Below are 27086 nucleotides of genomic sequence, written 5' to 3' on the forward strand. Positions count from 1 at the left end.
CTTAATCTTCATTTTGTAAGCGAAGTCCTATGGGGCAATGGAGCGCGGGAGTGAGCAGGATGGGCAGGACACGTGTCCACGGTCTCCCGCACCCCACTCACACAGAGTATTGGCCATGCCCCAGGAAGACAGAATTCTGGTAGATCCACAACAAGCCTAAGGGCAGCAAGGCTCAATGTCAACTACAGGTGCGTGATATCTGCAACCGAGTACCCGGGGGTACTGACAGCCTCAGGAGGACCTGCTTCCCATTCAAACCAGAACTTTCTTCGAACACAGCAAAAGAAAGGACTGAGGAACCCCATCTCCACCTTTTTCACTCGTGTTACTTGCCTGTGTTAGCCGCCCACTTAGGCTGGAGTGATGAGATAGAAGGAAAGGTCAGCCCCTCGTACCTCTCTTCTTTTCACTGCCTCTTTACTCATCAGTAAGGTACGGTATTGGCAGAATGTGCATCTGTCACGAAGAGACAGGAAAAATGAGTTTTATGCATCATTCTTGCTGTTGTGGCAGGACAAACAATAACATGTATGCGCTACAAAATAGTTGTGTAATTTCAGCAGTCCCACATGTGAGTTAGAAGCTCTTATGTTTACATTTAAAACTGACATTGCATAACGTAAGGATGAACCATAAAATTGACGCTAATAATTTAAATTTATTTAAACTGTAACTTAGCATAACACTACACAAAACAGAACAAACTGAGGGTTGATGGGGTGGGGGGCAGGGGAGAGGCGAAAACGGGTGATGGGCATTGAGGAGGGCACTTGTTGGGAGGAGCACTGGGTGTTGCATGTAAGTGATGAATCATGGGAATCTACCCCCAAGACCAAGAGCACGCTGTATACAATGTATGTTAGCCAACTTGACAATAAATTATATTAAAAAAAAAAAAAAAGGGAAGGAAATTCTGACATATGCTACAACATGGATGAACTTGAGGGCATTATGCTAAGTGAAATAAAGCAATTGCAAAAAGAAAAAAAAAATAGCACTACACAGCAACATTTTAAAAAGCCCTAAGTCAAGAGAGAGACCACTGAAGGAAAGCTTTATATTTAGTACCTTATAATGGCACTCTCCCTCTGCTTCCTGAACAAGGGACCCTACAAATTACCTGGTGATGGGGAGGTGGGTAGTGATGTTAACTGAGGAAAGAGACCCCACATTTTCAGGAACTAGATCCAGGAAGCCTCTGTTTCTCTGTAATTGAAAACAGCGCACTCCTTTGGGGTTTGATTGTCTCGTTTATTGCTCTCTTCCCACAACCAGTAAAAAAAAAAAAAATACAAATCAAGGCTGCTACAAGGATCCAATTAAAAAAAAAAAATCAGTGTGCAAAGAGGGCCACAGCCCTGCCCAGGTTTAACTTACATATTTACAGGGGGTGTGGCATGTGCGCAGCTACAGAAACACGTTGAAAAGACGGCGGTACAAAATATACAAAGGTGCTCTTTCTTTATATTTCATAGTAGAACCCGGCCTCATTTCCCAATGAGAGCACTATAAAACACAAATCACACTACTACCTATATAACTTATGAAAAATGCTGTGCACCCGTGCAACTATAAATATAGAGTATAAATGGTTCTGTCTCGGAACCAGTATCTACATGGGTAAGGGTCAGGGGAGGGCTCAGTCTGGTATCCCAACCTGCTAAGTGAAGGATAAGCCAAGACGGGGGCGAACCGGGTCTTGGAGTGTGGCTGCACTGAATCCCCTTCCCCAGACTCCGTTGAAGCTCTCTCCCTCTCCGGGGTGGCCTGGGATTGCTCAGGGTGAGAAGCAGCGGAGGGAAGAGGTATAAACACAAGAGGCCGCTCTGGAAGGCACAGAGAAGGTATCTGCGGCAAGAGACAGGACACCCCTTGGACCCACAGCCACGCACGGACCTCTACTTCTACTTGATGACCACTGTTCTGTGGGAAGTCCAGCCACGCCCTGGTTTCTGCCCTCTGAGAAAAGTGGGGATCTCCACAGGCAGGGAGAGAGGGCAGAAAAGTCAAAGCTCACCTATCTATGGGAACGTGAGAGAAGTTTTGGAAAGTGTTTCTGGCTTGGATGGATGAATGGACTCAGGGATGCAGAGGGGCTGCCTTATCTTCCTCCAAAAGACTCATCAGGGATGATTTTATCGGACCAAGAGAGCGGCGCTAGGCTTTGGCCACAACTGTCAATTTGGCTTCCAAAGTAGCCAAATCAAGAAGAGCCCTAGGTCCTTTTAGCAGACAAACCGTCTCCCCACCCCAGCCCCTCCAGGTCTCGCCATTCCCTGGCTCATCCTCCAACTGCTCGGCTCAGGAACAGAACACTCTCTTCTCAGAAAGGTGGAGCCAACAGGTGGGCCAAAGTGCACCCCGAACCTCTCTCTCGATAGCTCAGATGCGGCTCCCGCCCTGAAAACTCGGACAAGGACACAGCAGGGAAGCTCAGATCGGCCAGAACTACCCAGGTGAGGTCCCCCTAACAAGGAGTTTGGGGAGCTCTGCGAAGGGGAAAGACCCACCCCTGTGGCCTTCAAGTCTCCAAACAATGACACTATTTCCCCCTCCAAATGGGTCCGGTCTGGGGCAAGGACCCCCGGGGGCGGCTGATCTTGGTTGAAGCAAGTCTTTGGTAAAAGAGAGAGCTGTCTGAGCTTTACCACAATAACATACACTTAACATAGGCATCTTTGAGAACCTTCCGTCAATCCCTTCCCTCGAGGCTCTTCCTTTGGAAGAAGATGGTTTGAGTCTGAAAGTAGGTCGTGTGGACCCACCCTGCTGTTGCAGGGGGTGGGCGAGTGTGACCGTCTCCAGCCATTGTCTTTCATCGTCTTTTGGGGTTGCTCTGTCAGTTCCCGCGAGCGGGAGCCCAGTTTGGGGAGAGGCGGGTGCGGTGGGGAGGGGGGAGGGGGGGCGGGCTGAGATGAAGCCACTGTGCGGGCTGATACACTGGGACAAAGGGGGTCAGGGTGGGGGCTGATGTCAACTCCACTTCTCAGCAGGGAAGGCGTCCCGGCCGGGCAGAGAAGGGCCCGCGGAGCCATGGGGGAGGTGGCCTCCCTTCCCACTTCCGGGAAGCCCCTACAAGGCTGTGCTGCTGGAGGTGACCTCTGTGTCCGGGCCATCCACCTGAGACCTGGGGACCCCATCCTGGGCCTCTGTGCTCATGGCCATGTTATCAAAGGCCTTGGGGGCCTTGATGGGTGTATCCTGCTCCTCCTCCAGGATCCGGCAGCACCCGCTACAGCGGCAGCAGGCCGGGCAGCCGCACAGCAGGCAGCAGGCGCGGCAGCAGACCCGGCAGCAGAAGCAGCAGCGCGTCTGGCAACAGCCAGTGAGCAGAAAGATCAGTTCGTCCCAGGGCTTCAGCGAGTGCATCCACAGTGGCAGGAAGTCCCAGCTCTGGAGCTTTCTGGGCAGGACGTGCGGGTAGCGGGACTGCAGGAACCTGAGGACCATCACCAGGAGGATCACGAGGATGATGGGCGCCCCCACGCCCACCAGCACCGGCCAGCCCGCCAGCGAGAGGCCAAACACGGCCAGCGGGGTCAGGAAGAAGAAGAAGATCAGGTAGAAGATGGCAAACCAGCGGTACTCGGCGGAGATGTTGCCCAGCCCCTTGGCCAGGCGGATGGGCAGGCGGGTGAATGGGATTGGGTACCACAGCAGGATGCCCGAGATGTTGAAGAAAAAGTGGCACAGGGCGATCTGAAACACAAGAGGTTGGACAGGTGCATGGGTGTTGTGCACGGTGGAGTCGGGTGGGGGGGGGTGGGGAGGGAAGGGTCATCTAGCAGCCATCCCGAGTCAGGGGTCTTCCCTGTCCTCACAGGGCTATTCAGAAAGGGGCCAGCATTACCTGAGGACCACGTGTGTGTGTGTGTGTGTGTGTGTCGGGGGAGCGCAAGGGAGGTGACCAAATGAATCAGTTTTCAGGACCTAAACTCCTGAAGGCCAAATCTAATAATGAACTTCATTAATATGCCTGCCGCTACCCAAGGTCTTGACCCTGCTGTTTCCAGCTGAGCAGTTTAGAGCTGGTGCGGCCAAAGGAGAGGCTTGCTGGAGAGCTGGCTCCCTTGGCTCAATGGCCCCATTCTATGGAGGGGAGAGAGATGATTACAGTTAATAAAAATAATAGCACCAGCAGCTGATTTTAGTGCCTCCTAAATGTAGGAGGCAACTGTTCTAAGCACTTGATGTGGATTACCACAATCCTCAAAAAAAATAGCCTATGACATGGTAAATCATCATTATCTCTATTTGATGGAGGAGGCGATTGAGGAAGAGCTTTGACTCTTCCCAAAGTCACATGGGTAGGAGATGGTAGACGTGGGATTCACACCCAAGTAGCCTGGCTCCAGAGGCCACACACACTTGGCCACTTTCCTGTGTGCCCAGGCATCACGCTAGGGGCTTTGGACCTGCCTGTCCAATACGTTAGCCACCAGCCACGTGTGGCAAAGGAGCACTTGAGATGTGGCTCGCCCACGTTGAGATGTGCTGTAAGTGTAAAATACAGAGTTGATTTCAAAATCTTAATCAAAAAATATAAAACATCACCAATTTTTAAATCAACTACATGTGAAATGATAAGGAGTTAAATCAAATATATTATTAAAATTGATGTCCCCGTTTTACTTCTTAAAAATGTGGCTCCTAAAAATTTCAAATTACGTGGGCGGCTCAAATTTATATTCTACACTCAGATTTCTGTTGGACAGCCTGGCTTTAGACAGAGCCTCATCAGATCCTTAGAATAATCCTAGTGAGATCTGGTTCACAGTTTTCAGATGAGGGAATTGATGTTCAAAGTTCAGGTCACCTGTCTAAGGTCATTTAGCGTGTAAAGGCGGGACAAGAATTCAAATGCCAAAGGTCTTCTTGCCCAAGATCACTTAGTCGATGTGGGCAAGGCAGGTCCTCCTGATTCTCCTCGATTCCAGGTCCAGAACAGAGGTCACCTCCTCATATCCAGGCAGAGTCCCCCAAGAGGGGGGCGAGGAGATGGGAAGTGGTGTCTCTATGCTCCTTGAATACTCTTTCCATCTCCATCAAAGTGGTTACCGTGCCTCTGTTTAACAAGCACCAGTGATGGGGGTCTCTCACTGCCTCTCTCAGGAACAGAGAGACACGTCTCAGATCTGTCTTCCTGTGGCTTCTCCTCACATCACAGTTTTGAACACAGAGAAAAACTTGGCTCTTGTTCACAAACCGTCTGCTTGCAAGACCACGAATGGGGCTGCATCTCACCAGAGCCCCTGCCCCACAGAACATTTCCTAACCTGCAGTGAGCTCCTGAGAGTATTGCCTGGGCTGGCTAAGGCGGCCAGAATGGCGGTGGTGGTGGTGCCGATGTTGGAGCCGAGCGTGAGTGGATATGCCCTCTCAATGGTGATCACACCAATACCTGGCAGGAAAATACAAAAACCATAGTATCAGCCTCCGGGGATGATGGGAGACGGTAATAGGGGAAAAGCCAGGGAGAAACTCACCAATCAGTGGGGTCATAGCAGATGTGAACACAGAGCTGCTCTGCACGATGAAGGTCATACCTGCCCCCACAAGGATGGCCAGGTAGCCAGTCAGCCAGGCAAAAGGAAAGGGAAAATCTAGAAGACAGAAGGAAAAGAGATCTGTCACAGGCCTGCTAAAGAAGGCAGGGGCTGGAGGCCCAGCGGGCACCTCCACAGGACCTGGGGTGGGGGGAAGGGATGGTCTGAGCTAGAGGGTCAGGCTGTACGGAAGCCTCCTCACCCCACATCACGGTCGAAAATTACAAACTGGATTTTCGGAATCCTTTCACCTTGCATATTCGGATGGTGGAACCAAGGATGTTGGCATGTGTCACAGAAACAAACAAACAAACACATATTCACTGAAATCCAGAAGTAGAAATGCTGAACCCGCATGTTATGGAGTGGATGTCTTGTTTCCCCAAAATTAATGTTGAAACCGAAACCCCCAGTGTGAGTGTATTAGGAACGGGAGCCTTTGGGAGGTAATTAGATCATCAGGGTGGAGTCCTCGTGAATGACGCATTAGTGCCCCTACACAAGAAGAGGGAGCGTGTTTCCTCTGTACTCTTTCCGTGTGAGGGCACAGCGGCCACCTGAAAATCAGGGAGTGGGACGTCACCAAAGCCCAACTATGCTGGCATCCTAACACCGGACTTCCCAGCCCCCAGGACTGTGAGATATAAACGTCTCTTGTTTAAGCCACCCCAGTCTAGGATAATTTGTTAGAGCAGCAGAACTAAGACACCACCCAAACAACCACCTTCCTCCCACAAAGCATTTGAGCCTCCTTCCTTCTGCCTGTCCTGGTCTCCCCAGGCTGCGGATCCTCCACCTTTGTGGCATTGCCTGGAGGCAGTGCCGCGGCTCAGAAGTCCTACACACCGGTCCCTCGGCACAGGATCAAGACCTGCACATCCAGCAGGCACCCAGAGTCACCCAGCTCAGCCGCATGACAACCTTGTGACAACCCTGGGAGGCAGACCATTCTCGGCCCCGTTTCCCTGAGGTTTCATGGGGAGGCAACGTCCTCAGCTTTGCACCCTCCCGGGGGCCAGGATGCCATCAGCAAGAGAACTGGCTGCCTCAAGATGCTGATGTATTATCCAGACCCACATTTTCTTCCCAAGAGTGGAGAGAAGTAGGGAGCAGGGAGGGCATCTGTTACCCTTTTCCTATGGGATCCTGACAAGGCCCGAGAGTCCTGGGCATAGGAAACCTGCCAGGAAGGAAGGCCTATCTCGCAGATTGCTGCATTTGAGCCAGCTCTTCCTCAGGACCTTGCAACTATGTGATAGAAGCTTGTGCCCACTCCCCAGCCTCCACCCAAGACACCAAGGGAGATTTCAAGGGCAAAAGGCATCTTAACTTCTTCAGCTTGTCAGACCCAAGAGAGAAACTCCATGCAGGAGTTTACTTAATAATAGGCCATTGCTAAATAAAAATATAAAGGAGCCCCCGCCACCCCGGGATGGCCACAGTGATGCCACACCCTAGAAAGCCCAGAATGAGGGGCAGTGTGCCTACCAGTGTTGAGGGTCTTCTTGATGACAACAGCTACCTGTCCCCGGAGCACGGAGCCCAGGAGCTTGACGATCATGATCAGGCAGCCACAGAGGACCAGCAGGGAGGCTAACAACAGGATTATGCCAACAGCAACATCTGGGAGGCTGGAATTCACAAAGATGTGCTGGCCTGAAGAGACAATGGAAAGCCCTTGTTAGGAGGGAAATGGGTGCCCCCCCCCCCAAGGCCACAGACTGTTATTCATTCCCCAACATCTTTCTGTATCACAGTAACAGAATCTTGGTTGTTAGCTCGACGTATGGCAACCCGGAATAAAGACCACACTTCCCAGCTTCCCTTGCAGCTAAGTGTAAGCCTGAGGCTATGTTTTGGCCAGTGGGACCTCACGAAGCTAGAACATGATGATGTGAAATCATTATAGTCACAGAGCTAGTCAGGGGCTTCCTTCTACCTCTAAATCCCAGGCTGTGTTTTACTCACGATATTGAGGATACTTACAACGAAGAGTTTGAGGAGCCAAGTGGCATAGGATGGGTAAGTCAGAGTAGGAGCTATTGCTAATTATAAACCTCCTTGTTTTTTAGAAGTCCCTGTGTGGTCCCATGATTATATGGTTTTGTTGATGGATGAAAAGCACCTAGAACATGGGAGGTGGCAAACTCATTGATTCTGCGAGGTAAACCACACTTGACTATTTACTGCTCAGAGTTAATGTGGGTGGTATGGAGAGGATGAAGAGAAGCAGAAATACACACATGGCTATATAAAGAATAGTTAGCAGAGTTAAGGATGTCTGGGCTGGAAGAGATTCCTGGGGCAACAGTCTAGCTTCTTAAAGACAGGGAGCATCATGTAGGCTCACTGCATTGTTTAGTGCTATAGCTCCAGGCCCTTGAACGGGGCCTGCCGTATAGCAGGGACTCGTGGCTTCAGGGTGAATGCATTTGTTCTGTTCTGTGTGGGACCCGCATCTCCTGCAAATATGGCTGGCATCTCCCTGGAGCCCAAGGGATACCAAAGCATATGGAGGGAGCACTCTGGAATCTGTTGACGAGTTCTGATGCAGTATGGAACTGCCAGAGAAGCTGGGCTTCAAGTCCTCCTTCCTCCCCTTACCGGGGGACCTTGGGCATAGCACCTGTTCCTCTGCTGCGAAAGTTCATACTCATTACTGGGTATGATACCAGTGCTCTGTGAATCCTAGTGACCTTCTTCCCCTCACTTACTGAGCCTCACACAGATAATGAATGCCAACTGCAACCCCCAGACAGCCCAACCTGGTGGGCTGATGTTCTTTCGAGTTCCACTCACACTTGGCAATGTTCTCCTTGTAGGTCACGTTCTTGATGGTCCAGGTGTAGGAACCGTCCGACCAACAAAGGGAAGGGGAGGTGCAGTTCTCAGGCGAGGGGACAGTGACATTCATCTGAGTCTGGATGACAAACATTGGGAAATGGGATGCATAGTCCATAATACTCACTTTTGGTGGCACTGGCAGGCAATGTGGCAAGTAGGAGGGAGACACGCATGAATGTGTGTGTCTGTAAGGGTAACGCACTGTTTCCACGGGTCTCTCCATAAATGGGAACACAGGCAGCCAGAGGTGAGCCAAGAGGCATGAAAATAACAAGCCAGGAATAAGGTATCCATGGTGCGGAATGAAGCAAAATGGGGTCAGTCTGTCCTACTGCATTGTCTGTCCATCTGGCATTCAGAGACTTGCTTTCTTAATTTCTTAATTGGCTCACAGGCCAATTTTTCCTTCTCCGTACCTTTCATTTGCCCACATTGAATTAAAGGTTTGCTTAAGGCACGGATGCTGGAGTCTGCCAACCCAGCAACATTCTTAGAAACTTACCACGTTGGTAAAAGTTTCACACCAAATCTTGATCAGACTCTTGTTTTTGGCTGCTTCATCATTCATTGCAATTTGGTTGATAACTTTCTTATCCAGCTGAGGAAAGCAACAGACAGGAGAGAGTCAGCACGTCCTCAGCACTGATGAGGGATGGACCGTAGGAGGTGCTGTTAAGGGGGCTTCAAGAACTTGAACCCAACTGGGAGCTCCTGCAGGAGTGAGTCAGGACTCACTCCATCTGTACTCCCAGGATGGAGCACAGCACCTGGATGTTACTTAGCAGGTGCTTGACAAATAAACAAATGATTGTATAAACAATGGGCTGGTAACTAGGAAGCATGCAGTAGATAGTCATTGAGTGATAGTAAAAACCAGAAGATAAAGGCAATAAAGGACAAGGTCCCAAGTTGACCCATTCTACCTAAGGTAAGAACCCCAAAACCTTTTTTCATTTATTTCAATAATATGGACAGACCCTAGTGAGCAGAGGGCTGAGATGGAAGGAAAGACAGTAACCTTCCTCTTTGGCTAGAGGCAGGATAATATTTTATTAGTGAGCCCAAGGATGCTGAGGTCAGTGGGGGGAATACAATGGCTCCAAGCATCCAATGAAGTCCTTGAGTCTTGAGAAGCACCTGCCATTCCCTTGCTCCCACCCCAATAAAGAGGACACATGTTGAAGTCAAGGAAACAAACAAACAAAAAAAAGCCAATTGCTCTATCAGGTGTCCCTGAAGTCTTGCCTCCCTTGGCCTTTTTCAAAGGCAACCAAAGAACAGTGTTTATAGACCATCATCCTTCACCATCTCTGCCCAGTTGGGTGGGGTGTGGGGGGAAAGGGCAAGGAGTTAGTTCCTTCCTTTCCCTCTCTGAAGGAAGATGGGTTACCTGGATAATGAGTTTCGTGAAGGGATCTGTGATAACTTTCAGAAGTGCCGGGGCGTCTTCTCCATTCTTGAAGTGAAAGGTCTCTACCACCAAGTTGGTCAGGATCTCCAGGTAATGGGTAGCTGCCTCCAGGGGCAAGAGCACCAACACAGAGAGCCAGTTGAAGAAGTCATGGACAGTAGCCCCCGCAAAAGCCCTATAAGAAGGTAATCCCACCCCAAGCCAACAGTAAGATTGGTCCACAAGCAAGTGGGCACCAGTCTAGGCTGGTCATTGATTGCATTGGCTGCAAGGGAGTCACCTATCTATGCCCACACGTGTACAATCTCATTTACATGCTCACAGCAATGCCCAAGTGGGTGGGATTAATATCCCCATTTGATAGATGAGGAAATTGGGGGCCACCAAGCAGAGGGGAATTGACTGAAGACCACTGCATGGGTGTTGGGTCCAGGACCCTTGTCACCCACGGCCCAGCAGAGCCTTTCCCACCAAGCCAGACAGCACTCAGTTCTTTCTGCTGAGCAAAAGGGAGGTAGACAGGTTATGGCTACAATAATTAGCTCAAGGACCACTGTTTGGAAGAATTGAATCAAGGCTACTTTTGAATCATGCACATTGAAGACAACCTTCCTTTGGAAAGGTGGAGGGCAGTAGTCTGATGGTAATCAAACCCCAGAACTGAATTCTTAACTTTTTGTGTTAAGATCTTGGGACTCTGATAAAACATCTGAACAACCTGCACAGAAAACAAGGCCAATATATACCACAATTTATATCTGATAAGGTTTGCAGATTCTCCTGAATTCCACCCTATCTCCACACTATGACACTTGAGATCTCTTTTTTGCTCGATGAAAAACATTTTTCTTCAAAACACATCTGCATGGGGTACTTGGGTGGCTCAGTCGGTTAAGCGTCAGACTCTTAGTTTCGGCTCATGGCTTGTGAGTTCAAGCCCTGAGTTGGGCTCTGAGCTGACAGTGTGGAACCTGCTTGGGATTCTCTCTCTCCCTCCCTCTCTCTCTCTCTCTCTCTGACCCTCCCTTGCTGGAGCGCTTGCACTCTCTCTCTCTCTCAAAATAAATAAACTTTAAAAAAGTTCCCAGGTGATCCTAAAAAAATTAAAAATAATTTAAAAAAACATCTGCATGTCAAAAAACACCTAAAACCCAAAGGGACATGGATAGAAGCTAATATACTTGTGGAGAAAATGCTTCACTTCACTTCACTACAGTTAAGGAAACTTATTTATAATTTATTTACTTACAAGTACAAATTTTCACCTATCATATTAGCCAACGTTTTTCAAAGTAACTTATTCTTCCTAAAGAGAGTAATTTAAGACATCTTCATACACTTCTGATGTAAAGTGATGTAAATATTTCTTAGTAGTTTGGCAAAATGTTTTAGGAGCCTTATAGGGGTTGGATATAGTCATTATTTTCCTAGAAATCTAAGGAGGTATTCCAAATCACCAGGAAAGAATGATACACATCTCCAAAGACGTGACTGAAAGCAATCTATTTAAATAATCTGAACAAGGGGTGAGCTATATACTGCTATGTGCAGGCACTTTCATAGGTCCTGTTTATATTTCATAGGTAGCAGTGAAAAGAACCCAGAAACTGGAAGAAACCTAGATTGAGTCCGAGCTATGCCCCTCGGTGAAGTTACTTAACCTCTTTGTGCTTCTATATTAATAAAACGAGGCAAAGAAAGTCTACTCAGCTTCTTGAGAAGATCAAATTAACAACCTTCCCCCTGGATCATGTGTATTATTATTGCAAACCTCAGGACATTTCATCAGGGACCAAGGAAGGTTAGCCATGTCTGAGTGGAAATGAGCAGCTCTGAGGCCCTCTGCCACCTGCCAGTTCACCCACAGAAGAGGGATGGCATTTGCTGACTCCCCAGCCAGCCTGTTTAATGCTGTCTGCCTGACCCACATGGTGATTACATCATGCAGACAAACTGCCTTCTCTATTTTATGAACTTCTGGGAAAAGCCCATCAGTTAGAAGACAGGCCAGAGAACGTGGTTAATTTTCACATTAACCTTTGCCTGTTTTAACCTGTCCCATTTTCAGATCTTATGCATCCACAAAAGCTACAGTTTGCCTTTTACCGGCAAGTGGAGAACAAAGGAAAGGTAACTGGGGTTGAGCTCACCCAAAGAGGAAGCTTTAGGAGGTTATAATTATTTCTGACTAAGCGGGATGGTAAATCCTATCCTAACTGGCCTTGTTTTAACTACGCCACACAGCAAGTAAGCTTCTAGCTAGGGCTTGCATTTAGGGAGCTCTGGTTATGTGCCAGGTACCTTGCTAAGCATTTACCTGTTTGGCTGGGTTTACTCCTTTGGACAACCGTGGTGATAGACGACACAATTATCCTGGCTTTGCATACCAGGGAGCTGAGTTAAATCAACTGGTAAGTATGTGATTCCAACCCCCAGCTGTACTCCACAATGGCTACTTCAAACTGCTCTAGGAATGACCAGAAGGTTCTCATTGGCTAGTTTAAGGCAGTTATGACAACCTGGCCGAAACTGATGAGCCTCATGGCAGCAAAGGCTGATTCTGGGCCTCCTACCTTCTGAACTCACTCCGGTCTCCTGCCTGCATGAGCGCCACAATGGTGTTGGTGACTGAGGTCCCAATGTTGGCCCCCATGATGATGGGGATGGCGGCACGCACAGTCAGCACTGGGGGGGTGGAAGAGAGAAAGTTGGTGAGAGTTAGCAAGTTTAGGAAGGCAGCCTGGCCATGTTCCCGATGTGGCCCAAGGCAGGCAGACCTCATTTAAGCTGGTAAGTAACAAAGCAGCATTTCCTAACCCATTCTGGGGTCTGCACCAGGCTATGAATCTGATTCAAGCTAGGATAGCCCACCACAGAAATATGCACATGTACCGAGCAAAAAGTCCCGGCACATAATTTCAGGGAATCCACACGCTCCATGAAGAAGCCCTTCTGTGGATTCCAGTTTCAAAGTGCCTTTCTAAATTTCTCTGCCCTCCATATTACAGATGCAAGGCCAGCTTACGGGAGAACAGGAGACAATGTGTAAGGACTTGTGTATTTATTATGGCAAATTCCCAGCAGTGTAATTTCTCTAACAAAATTAGTACACTGCCACAGTGTTCTAACATGTGAAAGTAATTTTAAAGAATATCTTTATCTAATTTAGCCCAAGAAAGTTCTAGTTAACTTTGCTAACATGCTGGTTTGTACTGAAAATTAATCTGTTCAATTTGGTCGCCCGAGAGTATCTGTCCTGATTCAGCCAGAGCAAATATCAGCAGGTTCATGTTTGGAATGCCAGCTTCCCAAGCTTGGTTGTCCCCAAGCCAATGTGTGGATTTATTTATAATTTATTCTTAGCACTGAGCAATGACGGAAATGTTCTTGAAAGGACCATGTAGATACATGGTCCAATATGGCAGCCACAGGCCACGTGTGACTATTGAGCCCCTGAAATACAGTCAGTGCAACCAAGCAACTAATTTTTATATGTTAAGTGAAAATAAATTAAGGTTAAATAAAATTAAATAGCCACATGTGGCTAGTGCCTGATGGACTGGGCAACACAGTTCTAGAGAATTCAGAGCTGGGTCTTCAAGCATCGGGGACGATTTTCAGACTCAGCCATGGCAATGGAAACAGGAGACTGCCTGGGATAAAGCAGAGCACATCACAGCTGCACAAGATAGGAAGACAATGGTGACAAGCCTGGACACATTCAGAGTAAATCCTGGGTTCCTCAGCCGGGCGGGGAAATGCCTGGAATGTCTGGGCCCACGGGTGCCTGGACTCACACGAGGAGGCCACCATGCTGACGATGATGGACGAGGAGGTGCTGGAACTCTGCACAAGGACAGTCACCAGCACTCCGATCACCAGCCCAGCCACGGGGTTGGACATAATAGAGTTGTTGCTGAAAAACTGCCCGGCCACCTTTCCTGAAAAACAAGCCCACAGCCACCAGATGGAAAGTTAGGTGGGCAACTGAATACACAGACATCTCATCTCCAGCCACGACCGGCTGGCTGTGGGTCAGGGAGGCCAGCCTCCAGCCCAGCTGGTACCCCTGTTCCCAGTGCATCTGCCACATGCTTCTTCCCAGTGCTGCCCTGGGGCCATGTCTCCACTTCTGTGACCTCGCTCCCCACTCATGCCGCACCCTTTGTTCCTCTTGTCCCTTCACCCTACAGCCTCCACACTTCCACTACTCCTTCATCAGCAAGCCCTCCCCCAGCCTTCTCTGACCGCCAACCTGGCCTCAATTCCGCATTTGGCCCAATAGGTGTTGGTGAGTCTCCAGATGTGCTAATTCCTGTCTCTGGGGATATATTCCTGACTCAGAAAATTTCCGCCCCCCCCCCCCCACGAATGGATATTCTCATTCTTCTCTATCAATCCTACCCAACCCCCATTCTCTAGCTCCAGCCTAGCCTCAGATGCCTGAGATGATCAATCCATTCCCCAATCCATTCACTGAAGATGACCAAGGCCCAAGAGGGTGGAAGCCATTCATCTGAGACGCTTGGAGAGCAAAATCCCTTGCTTACGCTGGGATTCCTGGGGGTGGCTTCCAGGAAGTCAGTCTGCCCTTCATACACCCTCACAAGTGCCCCCTCTCCCAATTCTCCCAGGTCACAACGATGAGTTCCCAAGAAGGCACCCAGGGGAATAGAAATCCATGGTCTTCTGTGCCTCTGGGACCCGAGTTTGGATCCCACCATGCCAACTCAAGGCTGTGAAACTAAGTGCTGACCTCTTTCAACTTTGAGTGCTCTCCATAAATGGAAAGGGTTTGGGGAAGAAACGTTTAGGACTTCAGGAGGCATTCAAAGTGCTGGCTATCACTGTTGTCACCCATCAGGGGAACACAGGTGGCCAAGTACGTGGTGATTTAACTTCTGGGACCACCTCACACTGCTTAGCTACTCTCAGTCCTGTAAGACGTGTAGGCAACTGCTAAGGATAAGGATCCACCAGCTCTGGGAACCTTGTCCTTCTCCAACAAAGGCCCAGCCCTGATTTTCTATAGTTGCTTTAGCTTGAGAGCATTCCTATCTAATAATCTCTGCAGGTCGGGAGGCCCAAAGACAGCAGGGATCCCTTAGATAAGTCCTTATATCAAACAGCTTCCTGCCTAGGGTCGGTGGACAAACACAGGAAGCTGACCACTTAGAAATGGCCCCAGCCTGGGCTGCCGGCCTAAGCCATCTCAGCCAGTCATAGCTCCTTTAAAGACCTCAGTTTTCTCTTCTGTAAAACGGGGGCATGACTTCACGAGAAGGTGTGCGGTGGCCTTCTGTCCTAAAACACGCCGGGAGGCTGCAGCTGGAGAGGGCTTGCTGACTTGTGACCATCTGAACCAAACTGCATGAAAATACCCCACCCCAGATCTCTGTCCCTTTCATCCATACCTCCAACCAGCTGGAAGGCACTGCTGAGGACATCCAGCGAGCACACGAAGAAGTAGAGAAATGCCAGAAGCAAAATAAATTTCCCAATTCCTTGGAAGACACAGAGAATCTTCCCTTTGGCGTCTCTCTCTGGGGTAAGGGAGAAAGGACACAGGCTTTTAGTGCCCGAAACTCTGAGAAGTTTGGCAATGAGCTCAGAGCGCTCATCTCCCCTCCCCCACCAATCCTCCCCCCCTCCCCCCCAATCACCAGGTGGCTGTAAGCTCTTATGTATGGCAAGGCTTAGAGATGGGATGCATCCGTGAGTAGAGTTTTCAAAGCAATTACCACTCTAGTCCATTTAGTTGAAATCTGTGGTGAAGCGTCTCTAAAGGACTGGCTTCAGGGAGGAGGGGTTTGGTGTGGTCTGGGGCACTGACAGGCAAACCAGACTCCATGCTCAGCTGAAGCAGTGTCGCTGAGGGAGGCAGTTAAAGGCACTTGACACCTGCTAAGTGCGGGGTCAGAGATAATGGCTCTCCTAAGCACCTTCAAAACAGCACAGACTATTTTCTAAAATGTGGCCACAAGGTAGCAATCACAGCCTCCATTTGGGGAGGGCTTGGGCGCCCATACATCCTGGAATGTTATGTCCTTGGATGCTATTTTCTCTGCTCGATTTTATAGTGGTTCTCACCTCCTCCCTCCCAGCTGTCTGATCTGCAGACAGACCTTACACCCTGCACCCGGAAAAGAAATGCAGCATTTGTTTGCACGCCAGCCATCCTGGCTGTATATTCTGTCTTCTGGAAGCTTTCCTCGATGCCCACATTTAGGTGAGGCGAGCCCTCCATCCAGGGGCTCTCAGAGCAGGGGTCTCGTCTGTTCAATGCTGTACCCACAGCACAGTTCCTGGGACCAGTCAGCACACAGTGGGTTATAAGGAGCAGCATGGCGCCCGGCCTGGTTACTACCCCCATGCTGGCACATTTGTTGAGTGCATGAGAGAACAAAAGATCCCCCAATTATCTCATTACGCTTTGACTCCAAGCCTCCAAGACTGCAGGCGGTATCCCTAGCCAGGACCTTTTTATGAGAGGCATCAGAGGGGTGCTGGGTGGCTCAGGCGGTTGAGCCTCTGACTTCGGCTCAGACCATGATCTTGGGGTTTGTGAGTTCGAGCCCTGCTTCAGGCTCTGTGCTGACAGCTTAGAGCCTGGAGCCTGCTTGGGATTCTGTGTCTCCCTCTCTCTCTCTCTGCCCCTCTCCCACTCATACTCGCTCTCTCTCTCTCTCTCTCTCTCTCCCTCTCAAAAATAAACATTTAAAAATTAATAAAAAGAAAGAAAGACCTCAGAGCAATGGAACGGAAGAGGGTAACACAAAGGAGATGATCCTGTGGAGGCAGTGAACCCAATCCCTCACGCATGGGAAGTCTCTCCTGCCTGCTTTCACCTGACCACTTGATCCCCGTGTCCCGGAGTTCGGGCAGGTCCCAGGGGTCTTCCACTGCTGTGGGTTCCTCTATCAGTGCCACGGTGGAATAGGACGGCAGAAGCTCGATCTTGGTGACTGGGGTCCCGCTGTCATCTACTCAAACAAGCAACAGAGGCCATGAGGAATGAGGGTCAGACCCGAGCCACAGGAGGCCAGTCTGGGGCGGGATGATCGGCACTTACTTTGGCTAGTGTCCTTGCCTTTCCCAGGTGTGGTGGACTGCTGGCTAGTGTCCCCTTCCATGTATTTAGTGGGGTCGGGCTGGGCATTTTCCAGCTCAGGCCAGGGAGCCATGATCTGCAGACGGAAAACAGAGCTTAAAGAAGCATCCACTGAAGGGAGGCCCACTCAGGTGCTATGACGGGAAGAACTAGGTTGCAGAGATTCGGGAGAGAATCTACCTTCCAAGGGGGGGCTCTTCCGTGCCATATTTCTCCTCTGGGTCTCCCTCAACCGCTCACCTAGGCTGTCACTAAATCAAACCACTTCTTACAGTGTTTCTTTCCATTCTAGCCTCAAGTCTGTCCACTGAACTTCCTTTGATGTCTCCAACTTCCTTCTGGCTCAGCCTCTGTCTTGACTCTCTCCTTTAGTCAGAAAGGGGGTGCAAAGCCACCCCTCTTCATCAACTCGTGGCACGCCACGTCCTCTCGGTCCTCCAATGGTTCCCTCCTGCTTTTATTCTAGACTGCACATCCACACCAAACCTCACACAGCGGACTTAACGTATATGTAAATGCTAGCACACATTCTGCCTGCTTTACCTACCACCCAGTCTTCTGTGGGCAGCATGACACAATGAAGCTAGTTCGAATCCCAGTAGTGCCACTTATCAGCGGCTGTGTGCTCAGGCAAGTCCTTTTATACCTCTGAGCATAAAGGCATCAATGTTTCCCCATCTATAAAATGTGGACAAGTCCAGGTTATGTGTGCAGGGTTATGAGATTGACAGTGACCCCTAGAAAGTTCCTGGAACCAAGCAGCCATCTGCCAAATGGTAGCTATTATTCCTATGCCATGCCGCCTGGCTTAATGACCCTTTGTCAGAACCACATGCTTTCTAACCTTTGGTAGACACTTCCTCATAAGCCATTGTTTCAACAAAGCCTTTCTTGGTTACACAGAGAGAAAGTGTGGCTCTTGACACACTTAGAAGTCCCCTCCTTGTGGTGCTTGTCCTCTGACACACGTTAGTGCCGTACAAACAATTCACAGAAGAGGAAAATACAAGTGGCTAAAATACTGCAAAGAATTGGGCCTCATTAACAACCCAAGATATGCAAATTAGAACAGTGAGATAAATTTCAACTATCCAATCAGCAGAAAAAAATACTTGTGAGTATAATATGCTGTGCTGGAGAGACTGCAGTAAGATGAGTACTGGTGGAAAACCATCGGCAACAGGTCTAAAGTCCTTTACATTTTCAATACATCTCTGACCCAGTCATTTCACTTCTAGGAATCCAGTATCTAGGAATGTTTTCTCTCAGAAAATCCAAAGTACCTCCCTGTTCTGATCACTTCTTTGAAGAGGTTTTCCCAGAATCTGTGTCAATCTAACTCCTTTCCTATTTTTCTTCTTTCCCCCTTTCCTAATTTTCTTAAATGGATCTACTTCCTGCCTACCGAAATGCAAGCTCTACCCAAAAAAGAGGCTTTGCCTGGTTCAACATGGCATTCTTAGGGTCTACAGCTATGCCTGGCACACTGACAATGCCCAATAAGTGGTGGTTGATGGAATGAATGGGATGCAAACCAAAGAAGATGTTGCCACGCTGTCGCTTAAAGAGTTGAATAGTAAAAATAGGAAAATTGTTGTACTAGCCATGGTACATCCATGCAATGCAATAGCACGCCATTAAAAAAGCTTATAAAGAATTAGAAAAGGGGCACTGGGTGGCTCAGTCGGTTAAGTGGCTGACTCTTGATCTCCACGCAGGTCATGATCTCACGGTTCGTGAGTTCAAGCCCTGCGTCAGCTCCACACTGACAGCACAGAGCCTGCTTGGGATTCCGTCTCTGTCCCTCCCCAACTCACTCTCTCTCTGTCTCTCTCAAAATAAATAAACCTTAAAAAAAGAATCAGAAGCAATGCCTTAGATAAATTGTGAATAAAAGGCACTATTTTTTGCCCTACTCACAGCACGTTCTCACAGGATCTGGAAATGTCCCATGGGATTCACAGTGGGTGATGGGATTGTGGGTGACTTATTTTTCTACTCTACGAAATTTGCAAAATTCTTTTAAGAGCTGTAGCCCCACCCCAGACCCACAACGTAAGATGGTTCAGGGATACCCAGTGTTGTGACTGTTAGGCATACCTGTAAAGCTAGGACTTAAGCTGATTCTGTGTCCCCATCACGAAGGGCTTTTCATCAGTTTGTTTAGCCTAAGGAATTTCTTGACTTTGCCCAGGCAACTGCAGAACCCATGATCACAGGGGACATCCTGCAGTCATTGGCTTCCATGAAAGTACAAGCCGTGCCTTTCATTTCAACTTAACAAGCATCCAGCACAGGGCCTGGCACACAACAGGCGTCACGTGCTTTCTGAGCAGGATGCCGGGGCCTGCCTGGCCAGGGAGAGGCACTATTTAGTAAGCCAGGCTGTGCTCAAACCTTGCAGGGGGCGGGGGGGGGTTGTTGTTATTCTCCCATTATACAGATGAAAACACTGAGGCATAAGGAGGCTAAGTAACTTGCCCAAGGCCCCAAGTGGTAGAGCCTTGAGCCCAGGTCAGCCTTTTCTGGCAGCTGCTCTAGGGCTGTGTGTTCTCTGTAAGCCACTCCGTTGGCTTCTGGGAGCAGGGCTGCTTCTAGGGTCCGGCCTCCTGGAGTTGCTATGCCTGTCACAGGCTGGATTCCTCCCTTGGGCTCAATGAAAAGCCTTCTTATAGCTGACAGTCAAAGGTGGGGCAAAGCCTGCTGCTCAAGGTGTGTTGGATTTGGGGGGGGCCCCTTCCCAGGGTGTGCTGGGAGGCAGCTACAAGGTTGGGGCCCAGGCAGGGGAGGTGGGGCAGAGCTGAGCGGTTGGGGAGGAGACCGAGGCTGGCCTGGGACAGCCCCAAGTTCAACTCAAGGCCACCATGCAGGTGAACGGGCTCGGCTTGGAAACAGCACGGAGGTTAAAAAGAAAAGACAAGGCCAGGCCTATGGGTTTGGGGGAGTAAGCTCAAATGTCTACCTGGTGACTCTTCCAATGCAGGGATCCGTAGCCACAGTGTGTTGGGGGAAAGAAACGAACAATCTTGGAGCTCTTAATTTCAGTCAGGCACGAGGCTGGGTACCTTACATAGCACAGAGGCTCAGAACCAAACTCCAGCTCTGCCCCAGATACACTGAGACCTGAGCAAATCGCGCGACTGCTTTGTGCCTCAGTTTCCCGTATGTAGAATCGAGTTTATAACAGTCTATATACCCCATTCGGTTGTTAGACAGCTTCGATGAGTTAATTTCTGCAAAGTGCTTGGAACAGTAACCTGTCCAATTGGTTCGTGTTCCTCCTCTGAGCAACCCTGAGGGGTTAGTGTTCTTCCCATTTTACAGATGAGAAAACCAAAGCATTTCAGAGGGGTAAAGCCACTTGGCCCAAGGCCGCAGTGCGACTTGAGAGTCTCTGACTCCAGAATCTGTGTTTGCCTCAACTACAACATGACTGGAACACTCCTAGAAGGGATGAGTCATGTAATAATAGCATCAGAAGTGCAACGTATCTGATTTAAGGCCCACTGCCAGGCAAATGGAGAAGATGCCTTAAGACCCGAGTGGCAGAAGCCAGCGCCTCACCTCCGCATGCAGCGTCCTGGGAGGAGGCGAGGGCTCCATGAACTGGGTCTTGGAAGCACTTTCCGCCCAGGTATTGGCACAAAAGCACTCCCCCTGCCTTGGAACATCAACCTTCCGTCGTCACTGCCACAGGCCGCTTAACGGCAATCCACGCTTTGACCTCACCCCGACTGAAGTCCAACTTACTTCCCCATCACCCCGGACGCTCCCCTCCGTGGAAGTTTGCTGTTTGTCATTCCTGCTACCATCCGCCAAGAACCGCAAGGTCATCTCCCACAGCCCCCCAACCCAGCACCTCTGCTCTTGCCTAGGTAGCACACCCCCCCCCAGAAGACCCACTTCTCATCTGTGGGCCCCCCCGGGTCCTCTCTCCTCCCCTGCCACAGTTCCGCAGGCCTCTCTGATCTGCCCTTGCCCACGCGCCCGACATATAGCACATATGCACACGGCACTCCACCACATACGGTGTAATTGACTCTAATAACAACAAGTACCATTTCATGAGCACCAGCGAGGTGCCAGGTGTTGTGCTGGGCCCTGACACATATTATCTGATTCAATCTCTATGCAGGAAAGGGATCATGCTCATCCCCACTGGCAGATAGAAAAACCTGGAGTGCCAAGAGACGAAGCAACTTGTGCAAACTCACCCAGCAGGGGAGGGACAGAGACGGCTTTTAAACACAGCTCAACCCGTCAGTGAGGTTGGGACCCTTATTTACAACATCCTTAGTCAGGACATAAACTTATTTTCCTGGAGCACTGATTTCACTCGCCTAACTGGGGAGAGGGGACGTTAAATAGAGTGACTGGTAGATGATTTACGCTGGAGAGGTGATATTTACACGGAGCACATTGTTTCTCAGCCTTGGCACTGTTGACATTTGGGGCCAGATAATGCTTTGTTGGGTGAGTTGTCCCGCGCATTGTAGGATATTTAGCAAGATCCCTGGTCTCTACTCACTACGTGCCAGGAGCACCCCCTCCCCCTTAGTTTTGACAACCAAAAACGTCTCCAGACATTGACAGATATCCCTCGAGAGCTGAGAACCACCGGTCTACAGGTTAAGAGACCAGACCTTCGATCCCACCTGCCTGGGTTCAAGTCTCAGCCAAGCCATCTGCTGTGTGACTTTGGGCTAATTCCTTTGCTCCTCTGTTTCCCCTACATGTCAAACTGAGATAATATCCCGGACGAAGAATTCTTATGATGAAGCGCGTTATGTTTTAAAAGTTCTCAGAATAGCATTTGACACATCGTAAACCCTGTGCGGTTTTCAGCTATCACACTAAAACAAGCAGGGACGTGTAACACAGAGTGCAAGACTTACATGAATTTTGAGCTCGCAGTGGGCTGCTCTGAGCTAGTCACGGACAACTGGAATTTAAGTTTTAGAGGGCAAGACCCATATATTATGCGTTTCCTCCCAACGCTCAGTAGACTATACCTAGTAGGCCCTTCGTATTTGTGAAGGGAAGAGTCAACATACGGGGTTTGCTGAAGGGATGAACTGGACCCACGCCTAGGAAACAAATCAAGCCCGAATCTTACTAATGAGTGGCTGCCCCTCCTCGTGATAAGCAGGTTGGGTTGGACAAGATCTGTTAGATGGGGCCAGTGTATCAAGAAACTGCGCCCTCAATGTCACAACAGCCCCACTTGGGCTCTCATCAGCAGTAAGGTGTAAGAAGGGTGATTGTTTGCCTATTCAAATTATGTTTTCGGTGACTGGATTTCTCTGGCTGATCGGGATAATTGCCTAGAGTGAACACAAAGTATGTAGCAAGTACAGAAACGGACGCTTCCGTGGGCCCATGTGCAGGTGGCTTAGGACACTGCCGGCAATAGAACAGGAGGACGCTCGTTTGCACTGACCCGAGCGGAAAGGAATAGCATATCGTGGTGGGGGGCCCAATGCGCTAAACCGTCTTGAATACTTACTCTGTGTGAGGCCAGTGCTGGCTTCAGTCACCTGCAGGCCCTCATTTCACTGTCAGTACCACCGAAAGCAAAAGAAAATTTCTATGGAATGTCTCCACTCCTCCTTCTTGGAAGTCCTTTCTTCCCTATTCCAAGTCCAGCCATGTGGCCAAGCCCATGCCCTCTTTACAAACACTTCCCTGATGAAGCAATTACTTCCCCTCGTGCAATACTTCATTTTCTGGTACATGCATCTGCTCCACCATCGTTGGGGGAAGTTCACTGTGCTAGACCCCTGGCAGGTAAGAAAAGCAGGCTCAGGTACTGAGCGAGCCCCGGGGCAGGCAGCCCGGAGAGCCATCTGGTCAAGCCCGGAGCACTCTGCAACTGCCGGCCACTCCCCTCCTGGCCCTCTCCACCCCCACAGCTCCGGCTGCTCCTCTCAGGACCTGGGAAGTGGGGAAATGCAGGGCACCTGGGACACAGTCACTGTCCTCAGCAGCATGGGTACACAGGCCCTGCTCGCCTGGCCTTCCCAGGCAGCAGAGCCCCAGCTCTTGTGCAGGTGGACCCCACGGATCTGGAGTAAAGGGATGACTCGGAGCAAACCCTCCCATGATCGGCCCCGGGCAGATGCTCAGGGGCTCCTCGAGGCCCCTGGATCCTCCAAGGCTGCTGACATCATAGCCCCTGGCACACAGCGCCGAGAGAGAACCACACAGCGCGTGCCCCCGAACCTCAGTTTCAACATCTCAAAAGTGGGGATAATACCATCTCCCTCACTCATCTGTGGTAGGACTGACTGATTGATGAGCAAAGGTGAGGCCCCGCGCAGAGTGCCCGGCAGAGTAAGCACACAGAATTTTGTGGAATGAATTGCATCGCAAACAATGCACAGCCCAAACTCCACTGTGCCCTAGACCACCAGCTCCTTATCTCAGTGCTCAGCACAGCCAGGGATTCTCTGTAAATATTTGTGCGCTAAAGGAACCCAAAGCACAGGAGAGAAAGGCACTAACGTGTGTGCACGTGTGTGTGTATGTGTGTCTCGAGGGGAGTGCCCTACAGGATCCATGACCTCATTAAATTTTACAGCAACGAAGTTCTTTCCAGTTTACAGAAGTTCTTTCCGGTTTCCAAAGAAACTGAGACCCAGAGAAATTAACGAAGTCCCACAGCTACCTGTAGACGGAGTCAGGATTTGAACCCAGAAATGCTAGTTCCAAAGCTGGAGGCCCTTCCATAGACCTTTTGGCCAGACGCCGCGACAGAGGGAGGAGGAATCCTCTGGGCCCCATCAAAGCAGCATGGAAACCAAGGGGCCAAGGGGCCCCACCCGGTCCAGGCTCAGTGGGAACTCTAGCGGCTTCTGGGAGAGCTGGCGGGGCTTGTCCCTCTGCAGGGGTCTGCAGACTCACTCAAGCAGCTAGAAGAGCCAGCCAAGAACACCGTGATGACAGGCTACCCGGTTCCCACAAAGGCTCTGGCATACCAGAGATCTGGATTTGGCATATGTCAGGCCTTTTTAGGAGTCTCAGCTAAGCAGGAGAGGCAGACACTGAATGAGCCGGACAGAGGCCCCAACCCGAATCTGACGCCACTTTCCCAGTGGCAGGCACACACTGGCCTGTCTGGAACTCGCTTCTCTAGAAAGGGGTTTTGGGGATCAGCAGAGGCCTTCGGGGCCTTCGAGCCCCTCCATAGGCATTCTCCCCAGAGCATCCTCTGACCTACTGTTCCCTCTCCCCACCCCTTCCCAAGGGCGCACTCCGGCACACTCTTGCCAGCTGCCAGAAAAAAGCAGAGAAGAAAGGATAAAGTCATCCATTTTGACCGTTTGGTACTAATACCCACAAAGTTTTTTTTTTTTTTTTTTTTTTAATGCCTAGGTATGAGGTTCGTGGCTATGATCACACATTCGCTTCCTTGCTCCCCTCCACTCATCCCTACAACTGACCCGGCTATGTCAATAACCCTTTTGGCTCGACTTCCTGCATCCATATGTGTATCCCATGCCAGCAGGAACTCTTATAGGCCAACGAGAGGAGACTTCTCAGCTCTTCTCAGTCCCGGGAACAGGAAAATGTAGGGCACCTGGCAGTCGTCCAACCCTTACGCTCTACATTGTTTAAGCTTCTCCAACCAGGACCTGTGCCGGGGCCACCTGTACTCAGAACAGCAGCAGCCATCTGACGACGGGGGCAGAGGAGGCGGGGGACAGGCACACGTTCTGGCCTCCTGGGCCCAAGGAGGATGACCTGTGCGGCCCCAGCACGCACGACAGTGTTTGGCACACAGGCGCCACCCAAATGGCTCTTGAGCATTTTGAATCAGGTACTGAGTGAGCCCCGGACACAAATTAACCCGTTGAACCTCACAAGCACTTTATTTCTGTGAATTTACTTTTCAGTATTCATGCCTCAGTACTAATCCTACCGCGGAGGAAACCAAGGCACAAAGAAATTCATGGCTTCAAGTTATAAAGACACTGCACCTTCAGAAACAATTCAAACTCAGGTAGTCTGATGTCGAAGTTCAAGACGCGTAAGAAATCTTTTCCTACTCTGAAAGAATGCCCAAGACTTCAAAAATTCCCAAGAGGGGAATAAACCCCAAGAGGGCTACTTAATTTTCCATCTTTCTTCAACCACCACAAGGCAAACTAATCCCCCCAAGGACATGGCAATGGCAGGAAGGGGGCGCGCGGGGCAGGACACAAAAGCAGTTGGCCTGGGTTTTGCATTGATGAGTGGCTTCAGTTTAGACTTTTGACTATATGTACTGACAGTCTTTTAAAAAGACATTTTACTCTCTCTTTAAACTAGGGCCATATTACCAGGCCACGCCCTCATAATTTACACTTATGATATTTTAAAATTAAATCCTGCAGTTAACTTATATCCATAAATTATTTTGCATTGTGTTGGGTGGTTAAAAGAGCCAATTCACAAAAACACTTTGGACATATTGCAGTCTGTTTGCAGCCCTCTTTTTACACTCTTGTGTATTTTTAAGTTCAGTGGGATATCCTGACTACCTCCTGCTGATGTTGCCATTCTGTCTCTAGAGTGGTGGTTGGGTGGGCGGGAGAGGGTGGGGAGAAGGAGGGAAGGTCGGGAGGAAGGTGGCTAAAAATGGTATTAAAAGTTTATTCCAAATCACTGATCCCAAGAAGCTGTTTTCTTCATTAAACTGAATTCAGGCTATTTATATGTCAGCTTTATACCTAACAGCTCTAATCCAGACGTCCGTCCTCCCACCAAGGGGCACTTGTTTCAATGAGATGGTTGAGTGATTTGGGGGTGGGCTTTGGAGGGGGCAATTTGTTAAACATCCAAACCTTGTACAAGCACGATCTTCTTACCACCAGTCCCCAAAGTTACAAAAACAGAGATCCTTATCAGCTGGTTGGCTGGCAGGAGCAGAGAGATTCAAACACTCCTACCAACCAGAAACAATCGTTGTTCCTATGAGGCACAACTTTTTCAAGAACACCGGGCCCAGAACAACTTAAAAAACTCCCGCTCGGGAGAGGGGGAAGCAAGACAAACAGGACTGTCGCAAGCAGGGCGAACACAGAAATCGCTTGTGAATAGAAACAGGGAGGGAGAGGGGATTCTAAGTGCAGAAATCCACAAGCTGCCTCCAGGAAATCGACACGGTTCAGACAGCTGCCATCTCCTTATGGAAAATGAGTGCTTCTAACTCTCTCCAGCCCCGTGCCAGCTACCCACCGCAGGCAACTGCCTCTGGGGATCTGAAGACTGAATGTAAGCCCATTCCACGTGCCACCCCCTCTCTGGCCTGGAGATGCGGGGTGCTCCCACTCCGCCCCCACCTGAGCACATTTCCTTGCAAGCCATCTCCCCCCCCGACTGCTCACCTGGTACCCTCTGACTCTCTTCCCCCCGGGGCAAGCTGAAAGACCAGCCCTGTGCGGACCCCCACCAGCAAACTAGACTGTACCCTGCAGTCACTTGAGATAAATAACTCGGCAAACAAGAATGGCAGCACGTGGAAGTCACACTCGTGGGCACTGCGTTACTGGACAGCCACACACACCTAGAATTTTCAGCGCAGGAAAGCCTGTGGTAGGGTTCCCTTCCCCCTCTTACAAAGAGGGGTAAACTGAGGCCCGGGGGCTCACAGCAACCTGCTTTAGGTCACACAGCTAGTTCGTGACCAAAAAAAAGAGCCCAGTCGTCCCAGTCCCTATGTGGCACGTCTTATTCCCCCATTTTTCCTCCCTGACCTACGAATGCCAGAACATCCACAGTCTCAGAACCCCCAACAGTGGCTCATTAATAACATGGCCAGGGGTAAACAGTGTAGTCATGGGAATTGTAATAACAGCCACGGCAGCAGCATCGAAAAAAATAGAATCTGAAAGTTTAGAGAAGGTTTATTTTTTTGTCTTCCGCAGTCCAAAGCCAGCCAAGCTCTTTGAGGTCAACATCGAGGGATGTCTAAAAGAATTAAGTGAATTAAAAGTAAATGAAGCTTCTTTGGAGAGCGAGAGGGGAGAAGGAAGAGCCCTCGCCCCGGCGGCGGTACTCACCAGCGCTCCCAGCGCAGGTAATGGACCCAAGGAGGAACCAGCTAGAGTTCAGCCGCTGGGGTATATATAGCGAAGGTGTTGCGCAAAGACCCGGCGGCAGCTGCTGTCATCACGCCCCTCGCACATTCCAG

The 27086-nt window shown here is 49.8% G+C and overlaps 1 protein-coding gene across 2 annotated transcripts; it reads right to left on the bottom strand.

Annotated features, from left to right (window-relative positions):
- SLC34A2 (solute carrier family 34 member 2) lies at positions 1 to 27086 on the bottom strand. 2 transcript variants are annotated; one of them, XR_006711528.1, is made up of 13 exons: positions 16874 to 16988; positions 16650 to 16784; positions 15216 to 15344; positions 13599 to 13742; positions 12375 to 12486; positions 9781 to 9976; positions 8893 to 8988; positions 8346 to 8466; positions 7035 to 7202; positions 5487 to 5603; positions 5277 to 5401; positions 2662 to 3699; positions 1 to 456 (listed from the first exon to the last, which is right to left on the bottom strand). XR_006711528.1 is itself a non-coding variant. In XM_045474355.1 (13 exons), the coding sequence occupies exons 2-13, from the start codon at positions 16983 to 16985 to the stop codon at positions 3073 to 3075; spliced, it is 2082 nt and encodes a 693-aa protein (XP_045330311.1). In that variant the 5' UTR covers positions 16986 to 16988; positions 26956 to 27086; the 3' UTR covers positions 1231 to 3072. The 2 variants fall into 2 exon arrangements, 1 of the variants encoding a protein (XP_045330311.1); XM_045474355.1 differs by lacking the exon at positions 1 to 456 and adding an exon at positions 26956 to 27086 and having other exon boundaries at positions 1231 to 3699.

This window comes from Leopardus geoffroyi, chromosome B1 (assembly GCF_018350155.1).
Source record: "Leopardus geoffroyi isolate Oge1 chromosome B1, O.geoffroyi_Oge1_pat1.0, whole genome shotgun sequence".
Classification (NCBI taxonomy): Eukaryota; Metazoa; Chordata; class Mammalia; order Carnivora; family Felidae; genus Leopardus; species Leopardus geoffroyi.